This window comes from Notamacropus eugenii, chromosome 3 (assembly GCF_028372415.1).
Source record: "Notamacropus eugenii isolate mMacEug1 chromosome 3, mMacEug1.pri_v2, whole genome shotgun sequence".
In the NCBI taxonomy this organism is placed as follows: domain Eukaryota; kingdom Metazoa; phylum Chordata; class Mammalia; order Diprotodontia; family Macropodidae; genus Notamacropus; species Notamacropus eugenii.
The window spans coordinates 23,029,997-23,044,655 of record NC_092874.1 but is presented as its reverse complement, the minus strand read 5'-3'; the positions used below and the strand labels follow the sequence as shown (position 1 = coordinate 23,044,655).

General features: G+C 43.1%; 1 protein-coding gene across 1 annotated transcript in view; it reads left to right on the top strand.

Moving 5' to 3' along the window:
- CMTM8 (CKLF like MARVEL transmembrane domain containing 8) overlaps window positions 1-13,989 on the top strand; it is a 59,765-nt gene extending 45,776 nt beyond the window's left edge. Inside the window, exons 2-4 of the mRNA XM_072651107.1 lie at window positions 2,686-2,859; window positions 10,391-10,507; window positions 13,570-13,989. Coding sequence (XP_072507208.1) covers window positions 2,686-2,859; window positions 10,391-10,507; window positions 13,570-13,653 — 375 coding nt within the window. The 3' untranslated portion in view covers window positions 13,654-13,989. The remainder of the gene's footprint in view (window positions 1-2,685; window positions 2,860-10,390; window positions 10,508-13,569) is intronic.
- Window positions 13,990-14,659: the final 670 nt, after the last annotated feature.

The window sequence follows — 14,659 nt, the reverse complement described above, 5'->3', positions numbered from 1 at the left end:
TGCCTAATGAAGATATATTTTCTTGGTTTCTAGCAGTGGCAATGCAATTTATCTGGCGTTAAGATGCACAGGCTCAATGTAATTCCTGAAAACTCTAAGATTTACACTAATGGGATTTTTTTCTGCTCATATTCATCATAACTGACAGGCAATCTATAAAAGTGCATTCGACATTTAGTTTGATAAGAGAGATTGGGCCTTGATGGGATTGGGCATGGCACACTGTGAAAAAATGGTACCGATTTCTTGATGAGACTTGAAAAGGTCAGTTGCGCTCCCAGTTAATGAGTTGCACAGGGAACCATAATGGGTAGTAGGTTAGTGGATCAGCCCAGAAGGTGGGCTTACGCTGTCTGCCAGTGCTACAGGAAGAAGCAGCAGTTACCCCCTGAACCGATGTCTGGCTAAACCAATTAAGGGCTCTCATGATCCAGAAACATGGACTATGGAGCAAGGAAGCCTCTTTCACTATTAAATATATGTAACTCAAGGAACCATGTACTGGGCCCAAAGTCAGGAAGACTCATCTTCCTGAGTTCAAATCCAGCCTCAGATACTTACTAGTTGTGTGATCCTGGGCAAGTTACTTAACTGTCTGCCTCAGTTTCCTTATCTGTAAAATGAGCTGAAGAAGGAAATGGCAAATTACTCCGGTGTTTTTGCCAAGAAAACCCCAAATGAAGTCATGAAGAGTCAAACTGAACAGCAATCAAACTTAAGACCTTCAATAAACAGACATCTTATCAGTTAATCCCTCCCTTTAGAACCTCTTATTTTGTCCATTCACTCCTGCATTTTGCATATATATTATGTATTTTGTGAGAGTCAAGGTGGCATAGAGGTTGGCCTTAGAAGTAGAAAGACCTGGGTTCAAGACTTGCCTCTGATATACATTGTAATGTATTATTGTGAACAAATTGCTTAACCTTTCGGAGATTGCCAGGCTACTCATTAAGACCATAAATTACAGTTGATTTGCTCATCGGCATTGGTGGAGGGAATTTCCCCACTGGGAGTTCCCTTGGCTGATGAAATCGTACGTCTGGATAAAGAATTATAATTGCTCTTTTGTATAGTTGTAGTCTGAGTACATATGATTTCCGGTTCTGCTTTCTTTACACCATGCGATTTCATATCAATCTTTCCTGATATTTTAGGCAGCTAGGTGGCTTATTAGATAGACCACTGGGTCTGAAGTAAGGAAATCCTGAGTTCAAATCCAACTTCAGACATTTACAAGCCGTGTGATCCTGGGCAAGTCACTTAACCTCTGTCTGCCTCAGTTTCTTCCAAAGTAAAATGGAGATATTTATCAATAGCACCTCCTTCCCAAGGTAGTTTTGAGGATCATGTGAGAAAGTATTTGTAAAGCACTTAGCTCAGCACCTGGTAGGTGCCACATAACTGCTTATACCCTTTCCTTTCCCTACATTGTATGATGGTCTTCCTTTCTTCAATCATTCTCCAACTCCTGAATATTTTAGTTGTTTCTAGTTTTTCCAGTCTCATTGTTCTGTAAGTATCTTGGATTGAAGGAGGTAGTTCTTTTTTTTTCTTCTTGGTTAATTTCCTAGGGCATATTCCTAATCCAGAATCAAAGAGAGTGGTTGTTTGTACAACTCTCCTGGCATTCATCACCATCATGAGAAGAAGGGAAGGGGGCAAGGTTTGGTTTTCACTTTGGTTTTTTGCCACAGAAAAGAAAATTAAAGCAGTAGAATTGAAGTCTTCATCACTCACCAAGTCAGATGTTAAGTCCAAAGTAGACTTGAGAACTCGTAATGTCTTAGCTTTTCCTTTGTCTACAGTCTGATGGTTCAGCACTCAACTGGTCCCGAATGTCAGGGGAAAGGTCATTTGGCCATTCTCATGTTTGAGCCCTCTCTGCTCTTGATTTTTGTACATTTTTGGATGCCCTGGGTACTGGACAGCTTCGGATGACTTCCTCTGGACAGTATGGACCTTGTTTGGCTCAAGGATAATGTTGGTTGAGAAAGACTCTCTCAGCGGCAGTTTTTACAATAGCCCCATTTCCTGGATGTTGGCTTGGTAGGATTATGTTTGCTATGGTAGTTGGTCCAAAAGCATTGGACTAGACTTCCTGAAACTGCCGTCCACTCAGTGCTTTCGAAAGGAAATGTCCCTCTTCATCATTCCTCCTGAATGCCCCACATAACATGGAATGTGTGACAGACAGGTGTAGCCAAGAACAGAGAGGAAGGAAGTTTCTGTACTGCCCCTGATGAAAGAATGCTCGTTCACCATCATCGGTGTTCATTCTCTTCTATCAGTATTTTCTCTTGATTTAACGCCAACCCCAAATTAATGTCACTGACATTAAGGAGGTATTTCATCATCCTCATTGTTGTCAATGCCATTGTTATTAGACTCGTTCATATTTTAACAGCTTTTTCACTTCCAATTTGGAACTTTTTAGAGTAATCATTTTCTCTTTCCCTCTGTCTCCTTCCCTTTCTCTTCTTTTCTTTCCTTTTCTTTCCTCTCTTCCCAACCTCTTTTCCTTCTTCCTCCTTCTGCTTCCCTCCTCCCTCCATCTACTTCCCTCTCCCCATCTCTTTCCCTTCCTCCCTCCCCCTCTTTCCCTCCTTCTTGCATTCCCTTCCTTCTCTGCTTCTTCTCCTTTTCTTCTTACCCATCCCCCTTTCCCTTTTGCCATGTCTACAGGTTTTTGGTCTGCTCGTGTGGACGCTGATTGCTGGGACAGAGTATTTCCGGGTCCCTGCCTTCGGTTGGGTGATGTTCGTTGCAGTATTTTACTGGGTCCTCACAGTCTTCTTCTTAATCATCTATATGACAATGACCTATACCAGGATTCCCCAGGTGCCATGGACCACAGTGGTAAGAAAGCACCATCCTTGTCTTGCTTTTATTTCTCACTCATATTCCTTTCAATGCTGATGCCTTTACTTGGAAACTCTTTCCACTTGATTCCATCTTTATCTTGATTGTTCAGAGTTGTTTGCATGTTGTCTCCCCCATTAGACTATGAGCTCCTTGAGGGCAGGAGCTGTCTTTTGACATTCTTTGTATCCTCAGCACTTAGTGCTGTGCCTGACACATGAGTGGTGCTCAGGAAATACTAGTTGACTCACTGAGTGAGGAGCTGAATTCTCATCCTGAGTCTGCTTCTATGATTCTCTGACGCTAGGCTAGCAAGAGTGTGTGTGTGTGTGTGTGTGCGCGTGTGCGTGTGCATGTGCGTGTGCGTGTGTGTGCGCACTGTTAGAGCCTTTGCCTTTGCTGGAGTCCGCCTATTTGAAGGGATAAGGAGATCACTCAGTTCTACCACCAGGACTGGCATCGAGAGGAGTGTCTGTTTCTAAATATATATTCTAGACCTCACCACTGTCACAGCTGTGGGGGATTAATTAACAGGTGAGAGTGGCACCTGTCCATGAGAACAACCTGTGGGTCATATAAATACCAAGCACATAAATCCTGCTAGTCAACCATGAGGTGAAGCCAGTTCCCCACTGTCTGACTGCCTGGGTGCAATGACCCACAGTACCTCCTGGCTGCTTGTCCCTGGATAACCCTTACTGGAAAGGCCTGTCCCTGGACCACTGGATTTCCCTCATCTTCCATGCCACTTCCCCCCTCCCCCATCAGAGTTTTGTTTCATTTTGTTTTGTTTTTGTATCCTGGGATCTGTGCACAACCAAGGAGATACATTTCAGAGGGTCTGTGAATTTGGAGGGAAAAAATATACCTTTATTTCATCATAATTGGTTTCCTTTGCAATCCTGTTTGTTTTCTTTGGTGCATTTAAAAACATTATTCTGAAAAGTTTCATCAGATTGCTGAGAAGTCTGTAACATAAAACAGTTCGAAATCCCTATTCTAGAAGACTTTTCTTGGCATGGCAAGACTTTTAGCAAGGACCCTGCCCTCATGCAAACTGGGAGTATCATCTGAGAGGCCACTCTCCATGCAAAGTCTTGGCCCCACCCCAGGCATCCCATAATGCTGGCATCCTAAATTGGAACCTTAAACACACACACATATGTATAGGTGTCTGGATAAAGAGAAGATGATAGATAGATAGATAGATAGATAGATAGATAGATAGATAGATAGATAGATAGATAGATGGTAGATAGATAGATAGACAGATAGATAGACAGACAGATGCTTTTTAGAAATGTTGCTGTAACTTCTCAATGGCCTCAGCATCAGAGAGCCCTCCCTCATGACAAAGTAGTTAAATGAAACCAGTCATCACTTAGACTAGGTTTGACAACATAGCACTATCATTAGAAGACTTGGTAAGTGGCTAATATTATCAGTGCTGAGGCCAGAGAAAGAAGCGAAACCAGCCCAGGTGGGGCCTACATCAGCTTGCCTTTGTGGCAGCCTGAGTCACTAGGGACTTCAGAAAGAGAGAGAGAGAGAGAGAGAGAGAGAGAGAGAGAGAGAGAGGAAGGGAGGGAGGGAGGGAGGAGAGAGAGAGAGAGAGAGAGAGAGAGAGAGAGAGAGAGGAAGGGAGGAGAGAGAGAGAGAGAGAGAGAGAGAGAGAGAGAGAGAGAGAGAGAAGGAGGGAGGGAGGGAGGGAGAGAGAGAGAGAAAGAGAGAGAGAGAGAGAGAGGGAGGGAGGGAGGGAGAGAGAGAGGAAGGGAGAGAGAGAGAGAGAGTTTTGTTAACTGGTCCAGACAACTTTTGCCTGTCTTGGAGGACAGGGGTTCATTGCAGGCAGATCCAGGTGGCTTGGGCAGGACACCACTGGTCTGGTTTCCCCAAACCATACCCCTGCTAGGGAAGCTATCATCCCTAGTGTGTGTGCTAACTAGCAAAGAGGAGGCCAAGAGAGGTGGGTGGGTGGGTGTCTTCATGGTGTCCTTTAGGTGGCTGGGGTCCTGTGACAGGCATCATTGGGGAGGAAAGGGACAGGAGGAATCAGTGTTCTGACAAATCTGTCTTCATGATGAAAAGGGCATTCAGAAGCGGGCCAGCTGCACTCCTAGTACAATGCTGATCTTAAGACTCGACCCTGTCATCATAAGACACTTATTTGAGAGCCCAGAGGTAGCACCAGGCACCTCCTGGAGTTAGCTATTTGGTCCCCTAATAACTGAACTGAGAGTACACCTCCTAGATGGCCTGCTGGGAAGATCAGCCATCCCTTTGTCTTCACATGGGTAGCAGTCTCAACACACAAAGCTCTGTCTGAAGGGGAGGTTAAGAAACACGTGCTTGGCATTGGAGCTAATTTGAACTGACTGTCTGCTCTTCCCTTAGTATAGCCACACAGGAGACAGAGGGTCAAGGTCACATGCAGCAGGTGTTTGGCAAGAGGAATAACTCCAGCTTCACCTTCCCCTTTGAGCCTCTGGAGTGATGGTAGCTGTCTGCCATTCAAGGACTGGGTGTTGGTGTTGGCACTGTTTTGTAGACAAGGCTGCTTGGTACCTTGATCTTTGTTATGAAGTCATGGTTGAACTTTTAAAGGGCTGTATTTGTGTCATGTCATCACTTTCTCAACTGGAGAATGGTGATTTAGGAAAGACCGGAGGGGATGGAGAAAGCCTTTTGTTCTACCTTTGATATTTTGATATTTTTCTTTGTAAAATATTTTATAAATTTATAAATATTTATTTATATTTTGATTTTTTAATATTGATTAGTTTGCTGAAAGATCCATAGAACTGGTCCATCATTGGTTGGATGGAGAGAGAGAGAGAGAGAGAGAGAGAGAAAGAAGGGAAGGAAGGAAGAAAAAGAAAGAAAGAAGGAAGAGAGAGACAGAAGGAAGGAAGGAAGGAAAGAAGGAAGGAAGGAAGAAAAAAGCTGAATGGATAGATGATAAATGGATGGATAGAAAGTTGGATGAATAAACAGATGATAAAAAGAAAGCTAGATAGATGGATAGAAAGCTGGGTAGAAAGTTGGATGGATAATGGATAGATGAATGGACTGATAGAAAGCTGGATGGATAGACAGATGGATAGAAAAAAGGAAACTGGATGGATAGATAAATGAAAGATGGATACAAAGCTAGATAGATAGAAAGTTAGATGGATGGATAGGTAGAGAGATGATAGATAAAAAGCTGGATGGATAAACTGGCACTACAAATCAACAGTTAGCAAGACTCAGAATGAAACTGGATGAGAAGGGGCACTGTCTAGATTGCCTTTATCGACCCCCACCCATCTTCTAGCTAAAACCAAGTCCCATCTTTTCCATATTAGTGTTGGTGTACAGCAGTAAGTCTAGAACACTCCAGGACTTCCAGAAGTTGAAGATCACCCAGTGTGCCACAGAGGCCATTATGATCAAGAAATATTAAAGAGAACTGGAGCAAGGAGGTCATCCATAAAACATATGAATGAAAAAGGAGATGAACTGGTCTCATAGCAAGACCAAGTGATGACTGAAGGATGACCCACATGCGCCTCTGGCATTCAGGGTGGTGTGGTGGAAAATGGACTGGACTTGGGGTTAAAGAACCTGGATACAAACCTCTGCTATGCTGCTCACTTCCTGGGTGACCTTAGACAAGACATTTCATTTCTCTAGACCTCAGTTTCCTCATCTGGTAAAATTAGGGGGTTGGACTAGATGGACTTCTAAGATTCTTTCCATCTCTAGATCTATGATCCTCACAGAGTCAGGAGAAATCAAAGAATGCCCTCAGCCTTAGATGGGAGGCTATGGATAAGTGTCTTATGGACAGGCATGGATGAGATGCAGTCTGCCTTTTTGAAGGGAATGCTCACATGAATGAGTTCATAGCTCCTTTGGAGTGTCTTGAGGTTAATAATAATGCATTCTATAGTACTTTGAGCTTCAGAAATCTCTGCCTTCACAATACCAAGGTGGTAAAAGTAGAAGTATCCCCATTTTTCAGATGTGGAAGCTGAGTCTCAGAGGTGGTCACTTTTCCATGATTACACAGGTAGTGAATGCTGGAGCTGGGATTGGAACCTAGGTCTCTGACTCCCAAGTCCAAAGCCCTTTCTCTTTTCACACATGTCTAGGAGTCAATCTTGTCCATTAGTGATATACTAACCCCATGACACAAGTTAATAGTCCCAGACCTCATGAATAAGACCCCCTGAAACTGACATCCCTCATACTGCCCTTTGCAAAGGAAACTTGGCTGTTTCTTGCCTATACCACACTTCATTCATTGCATACTCTCATACACCCAATAGCACCGTGATAAATGAGTTACTTCCACACAGTCTGCAGCCGCTCTTGTGTAGACAGAGATGACAACCCTCCTGGCCACTGAACAAGGCTCTTCTTCGTACACCATCCTGATCTGAAAATGTTCCATGCTCTGTTGGCAGACCCACCATTTTGATGAACTCCCTCAGCTTGGCAAATTCAATGGCCTTGTGACCATTCCCCCAAATTTATTTGTTGTCAGCAGTCCTGGCCTCTTGTGAATCCAGGTGCTGCCTGGAATAAAACCCTGCTGAGTCTGCCATCCCAGCTGCCAGCCTGAATGGGACAAAGCTCTCAACTCTGCCTCCCCACAATATAGTACTGATTCTGGAATGTGTGTCAGGTATGCAGACCAACAACAGGGAGAGATAGCCTTCTGTTGTAATGGCCTCAATTCTGTTCTATTAAATAAATCCACTTGAGTGACTTGACTTTGCTTCCCAGACATGATGTTCCTACTCAGTCTCAATGCCTTTACCCTTTCGGGGGGAAGAATGCCCTCTCCTCCCTAACTTTTACTTCTTGGAGTCCCTCGTTTCCTTCAAGATCAAGCTGCCCTTGAAATTACTTTATACTAATTGTATTTACTGAAGTATGTGCTGTAATTCTCTCCCCTCTACTTCTGACCCCTCAGAATATAATCATGTTTGTCCTTGTATACTCAGCACCTAGGAAAGTGTCTGGTATACAGTTAGTACTTAATAAGTGTTGAATTGAATTGAAAGCCAGTATGCATGCTCTGGCTCTGAACTATAGTCTTCCTTAAAGCAGAAAGGCCTCCCTCCCAGCAGAGGAGAGTGTTAAGAACGACAACCCTTTAACCAACCATGGAGAATCTCTAGGTTGCCACCTGGGGAATCATCATTTGTCTTCCTCTTCTTTACTGATGCTTTTAATTTTTATACTGACTTCATCTTCATATAAATCCCTTCTGTCTTCCTTCCTGAGTGAATCTTCCTCTGAAACAAATATCCATAAAGAAATAGAAGGGGAAATAGTTCATCAAAATCAACCCATATGTGGACCGTCTGCTAGTCTGCACCATTCCATATCCATTGTTCCCCTTCTGGGGAGCAATTTTCCTGCACCAAGCTGGAAGTGACTTATATTTCCAAGACACCTGGTTCTCCTCCCCTTCCACCCCAGCCTTCTCTCTTTTTGGTTCATAATTCATTGCTTATCTATAAAGTGGATGGGTCTTTTCTAGGTTCTCCGGATGCTTGGCATGGAAAATTGTGGGACCAATGATGATAGCACTTACTCCAAAGTGGATTGTCCTTAGCGAGTTTCCTTTCAGCTCAAAAGCTGATTAAAGCTCTTAATGGCAGAAAACGTGATTTCAGAAGCAGATGGTAATTGAACAGGAGTCATTCGTCTGGTGTGATATATTAGCAGTGAGACCTCGGGAAGCTGGGGACTGTTTTGACTTTGCCCCATTATTTCACATCCCTTAATAACATTTCTCCTACACTCCTCTTATGGTAAAAGATTCTGCTAATTTTTTTCTAATCAATACTTATGCCATTTGTAAATTAATTTTTTTATTTATCAGGCATTTATTATTTCTCCCTCCCATCCCCTATCCTTTCTTCCCACAGGAAGAAAGGGAGAGAGGGAGGAAGGAAGGAAGAAAAGAATGAAGGAAGAGAAGAGAGGGAGGGAAGGCAATGGAGAGAGGGGAAGGAAGGAAGGAGGGAAGGAAAGAAGGAAGGAAGGAAGGAAGGAAGGAAGGAAGGAAGGAAGGAAGGAAGGAAGGAAGGAAGGAAGGAAGAAAGGATCTTTGTAACACATAAGCAAAATCAAGCAAAACGAATTTCCCCATTGGCTAAGTCCAAAAAGTGTGTCCCATTTGACATACTTGTCTGTGACTTCACTGTCAGGAGGCGGTCAACAGGTTTTATCCTCAGCTGTCTGGTTTGCCTTTTTTCCAAAAGACTCATTTCCCATCATACCACTCCCCTCTTCCTCCCTGCCCCCCAAATTGAATCATCCTTCCAAACAAAAATAGGAGCCAACAACTGTCCAACAGACTGTGCAGCATTTTCCACCCGTAATTCCTCACCTCTGTACTGAGAGGAAATAGACAGAGGTCGTCTTCTCTCTGGGACCAAGGTAGGTCACTGCCATTTGTGTGAGTTTAGCAGTTTCCTAGCGTTGTATCTGCCATTTTGCTACTTCTCCTCTCCTGCTCAATCAGCCCATACAAGTCTTTCCATCTGTTTTTTTTGTTTTGTTTTTTTTTTTAGGAACTGGGTACCCTTGATGAAACGGAAGTTTCCTCTGCTCATTACTGAGGGAGGCCTACCAAAGGGGATGTTAGGAGCTGGGGTAGAAAGTACACTAGTCTTGGAGGTAGAAGACCCGGGTTCAAGTTCCGACTCTATAGTTCTAACTGCTGCCTTTCAAGAAAGACCTAATAGATGAGATTACTGAAGGTCTAGGGAAAGGTAGGCAGTGTGGTGCAGGGGAAAGAACATTGAATTTTTTCAGGAAATCTGGGGAAGACTTACATGAACTAATCCTGAGTGAAGTGAGCAGAACCCAGAGAAAATTATATATAGTAGTAGCAATGCTCAATTATGATAAACTTAGCTCTTCTCAGCATGCAGTGATCTAAGACAATTCCAAAAGACTCATGATGGAAAATACTATCCACCTCCAGAGAAGGAACAGATCGAAGCAGACTGTTTTCTCTTTTTTTGTTTTTGTTTTTTCTTTCTCATGGTTTTTCCCTTTTGTCCTGATTCTTCTTTCACAATATGACTGATGTGGAAATATGTTTAGCATGATCATACATGTATAACTATGTCAGATTGCTTGCTGTCTTGGGGAAGGGAGAAGGGAGGGAAGGAGAAAAATTTGGAGCTCAAAATCTTACAAAAATGAATTTTGAAAACAATCTTCACATGTCATTGGAAAGAAATAAAATACTATTAAGTACAAAATTAAAAATAAAAAAGACCATTGAATCTAGAGCCAGAAGACCCAGGCTCTTCCAGCTTTGCTCTTAACTGTGGGGACTGCTCAGTTCCATTCTCTGGACCTCCACTCTTCATCTGTGAAAGTTGTTGGGTCAGGTCCTGCCCCCTGAAAGCTTACATCCTGTTGGCACTTATTAAATGTTCTTCATGTTCTCCTGAAGACCACATGCTCCGGTGCACATAGACACTGAGCCTTTCCTCTCCTTGTCTCGACACAGGGCCTCTGCTTTAATGGAAGTGCCTTTGTTTTGTATCTCATTGCCGCCATTGTAGATGCCTCCTCGGTCACCAAAGAGAGGGACAGTCACAATTATAACAGCTGGGCTGCCTCATCGGTAAGTAAGCTTCCTCCATCTCTGACACATGGCACGATGGCCAAGTCGTAAAGGGAATTTCCTCCCCAACACTTCTCTAGACAGATGAACTCACTGATTCTGATCCTCCTTCTTCTTCTCCCCGAAACACCCAAGGCACTATCCTGGGATTATAAAGACTAATTGAAAATGTCAAGGGGCAATATAGGACACTGAGGATTTGGAGTTGGAGAACTCAAGTTCAGATCCTGACTCAGGCACTTATTCCCTTTATAACTGGGGAAATGACTTAACTTTTCTGGCTCTGAGCTATTCACAGAGCCTCCAACACCTCCCCTCCCCATCCCATTCCTTGAAGTCCTGCTTGTGAGGACAGAAACCAGTCAATCAAAAAACATTTATTAAGCACCTACTATGTACTTGGACAGACTTCAGGTGATAGTGGAGGATAAAAGAGCCTGGTGGGATATGGTCCATGGGGTCATGAAGACAATGAGCCAGGCACTGTGCTAAACACTTGGGATACAAAAAGAGGCAAAAGAGCTTACAATATAATGGGGGAGAGAACATGTAAACAAATGTGTACAAACACATTATCAACAGGACAAAGAGGAGATAAGAGAAGGAAGGTGCTAGAATCAAGGGCAGTTGCAAAAGCCTTCCTGTAAAAGATGGAATTTTACCTGGGACTTGAAAGAAGCCAGAGAAGGCCAAGACGAGGAGGAAGGTTATTCCCGATTTCTCTATATTTAAACCATGGCTGTGGTCATTGCCAGCAGATTTCTATGAAAGAGGGATGGGTTGGGAATCCACAGCAATGTATGGGAGCCACATTGTCCAGAATTAGCCAACAGATCAGAAATACAGAAGAACAACCTGTCCGGAAAGAAAACTTCCTGAAATATATGAGGTAACTGAGTGCAAGGCATGAAATGGGGACTTTCTTGTCATCTCACTTTCTCATCATATAGAGAAAGAGCTCCCCCAGAAATCTGTGATCCCCACAGGGGCCACATTTGGTAGAACTCAGTTTGATGACATATGTTCTTATAGGCAGTTGTAGTGCAGTGGAAAGAATGCTGTGGGCTCAGGAGATGGAAGACCTGAGTTCAGATCCTGGTTCAGCCCCTTACTGTGTGACCTTGGATAATTAATCAATAAACATTTCTTAAGTGCCTATGAGTCATTTAACTCTATTTCCTCACCTGGAAAATGGGCATAAAAATACCCATAATACTTGATCTTGCCTTTGCAAACACTTTATAAACCTCATGACAACCTATAATGCAGGTGCTATTATTATCCCCATTTTACAGATAAGGAAACTGAGAGAACATTAGAACCATTTGTAAATTGTAAAGCACTGTAGAATTGTTGAGGTTTAAACTCAGGGACACTAAAAACTGTTGAGGTTTCGTGATGTGTAGTGGTGGAACCATCTCCGAGAACTCAGTCAGCCCACCTCGAATCCAAGTATAGGCATTTATTGAGATGGATGCCTCTCATGAAGTGGGCTAAGTTCCAAGAGGAACCAGCAACTTCAGAGAAAACAAGATAGATTTTAATAGGGTAAAGATACAATTACATAACAGCAACTTACATTGAATATAGAAATATGATTAATATTAAAAAGGCAGGAGGAGCTTGTTAAGGGATTAGGTAATGCTGAAAACATTAAGATGCGATATAGGACAGCGGGGGAAAAACACAGGATTTGGCGTTCGAGGACCCAAGTTCACATCCTGACGCAGGCACTTCTTACCTATATAATACTGGGGAAATGACTTAATTTCTCCAGGCCATAGTTTCCTCATTAGTAAAATAAGAGGGTTAGACTAGATGATCTCTGAAATCCTTTCCATTTCTGTGATCTCTTAAGAACATAAATACTATTTATACTCTATACTTATTGTATACTTCCTGTGTTGTTGTGGCTTGCCCTTCCTTCTTGAAAAGGACCCTGACATCAGGAAAGTGAGGCCATGACTTGCAAGTGAATTGGACTGAAGTGAGGAAGGGCTGTGCAAAGTCACCAGCCTCACTCTCTCCTCTGCAGTCATCTGAGTCCAGTGGCAAGATATAGATCAGGATGACTAAAAATGGCCCAGGATGTTGTGGAGACCTTGGGTTTTTTAAGCTAAGGTCTTTCCCAGGTCTCAGTTTGTCTGAGGCAACACCCATTCAGTGGTTAAGGCTAGGTGTGCTCATCCGTTGTTGCCGAAGAACACCATGCCTTCAGAGAAATGATGACATGACTTGCACTTGACTTTGTTTTGAGTGAGGGAGGGGCTGTGCCTCACTTCTCCTCCTGAGCCATCTGAATCCAGTGACCAGATATTCACCAGGATGACTGGAGATGACCCAGGATGAGGCAATTGGGATTAAGTGACTTGCTCAAGGTCACACAGCTAGTGAGTGTCAAGTGTCTGAGGTGAGATTTGAACTCAAGTCCTCCTGACTCCTGTACTGGTACTCTATCCACTGCACCACCTAGCTGCCCCTTAAGGCTAGGTAGAAAATGAGACAAAGAATGGTCTCTTTTGCCTAGTCAAAAAATAATAAAATTCAATCCGGGAGGGGAAGACCCTCAGAGTTTCTGGGCAAAACAAAACAAATGGCTATTTCCATTGTCTCTGAGCCACCAGACTCAGACCATGACCAAATGAGGCTTGGGCTGGGATCTACTCACTAGCTGTTGTTCCTTCTTCCTCTCGAAGAAGACCATGACATCAGGAAGGACATGTCTGACTTGCAAGTGAGTTGGATTTGAGTGAGGGAGGGCTATACAAAGTCACCAGCCTCTCTCTCTCCTCTGCAGCCATATGGGCCAGTGACCAGACATAGATCTGGATGTCTGGAGACGGCCCCCACCTTCTATGACCATTTGATGCATAATTACATATGGTCTCAACTGCTTCCAAAAGCAAAATTGGAGCAGCAAAAACAGGCAGTGAAATAAGAGACCTGAATCAATAAATTCTAGATCATTGCACTAATGTGTGAATCAAGGGAGGACAGATCCTTAAACTCATGAATTAGGATGTTCTATAACACTCTGCTCTAACCTGCTTCCTTCCCCATAGTTCTTTGCCTTTGTGGTCACAATCTGCTATGCTGGGAACACGTATTTCAGCTTTCTATCATGGAGATCCCGGACTGTACAGTGATCGCCATTTTGACCATGACGTTAACAGAAGGAACGTTGCTGTAAAAGCCGCCATGGGTGGGATGTACATTTCCAGAGAACTGTATTTTTTGGCGTGTTTTTGTACACTTAGTTCCATTGTGGTCGCTATGTTCAGTTGCAAGTAAAATGGATCCTTGTTTACAAAACACTGTAAATCCTTAGGACAAAACCTTTTCAGTACGTTGTTACAAACTTCATAAATCCTATTTTTCCTAGACAATAGTAACGGAGTTGCTAATGTTAAGAACGCATCCAGTTTGTAAATCTAACCTTAAAAATACCAGACCTTTTTTTTTGATTAAATGTTTGAAAATCACCCATGCACTTCAGTGTCTGAGTTTTGGGGGGGCATTTGAGAAAAATGAGGCCTTTCACTACAACCGAAGCACATGGCTCCATGAGACATGGAGAACATGTAAGATTATTGGGGGAAACAAGGAAGAAATTCTGTTTCCACAGGTTAAAATTCCCAGCTTTAAGTGATCAGAGTTGTAACCTAGCATGGTCAGATTGAAGGTCAGAAACTTGTGTGCCGGCTTGATGAGCTGTTTGAGGGAAAGCCAATCAGAGATGAGAACATGAAGTCACTGGCAGGGTCACCTAAAAATCCAACTGCACTTGCTTAATGACATACAGTGGGCATGTCATCTCAAAAGATTGTGACCCAGAAGAGAACAGACTAATCCGTCCTCTGATGGGAGGATCTGTCCTGCGCTAATGTTATAAAAATGCCCTCACTTCTGTATCTCTCTTTCTCTCTCTCTCCCCCTTTTTGAAGAAGGATGGAGTTCACCTTTGTCAAGACATTCAATTCCTCTGAACTCTAATAAATTTTCCTTGATACTTTTCAGTATCAAATGTGTTTTTAACAATTATTTTGGAGAAACATTTTACCTGGATCTTGAGAGCAAGGCCAGGGGATTAACTCATCATGTGGACACTTAAATTCACTGCCTTTGGGGTTCAGGGCTCTACAGCAGAGGTGT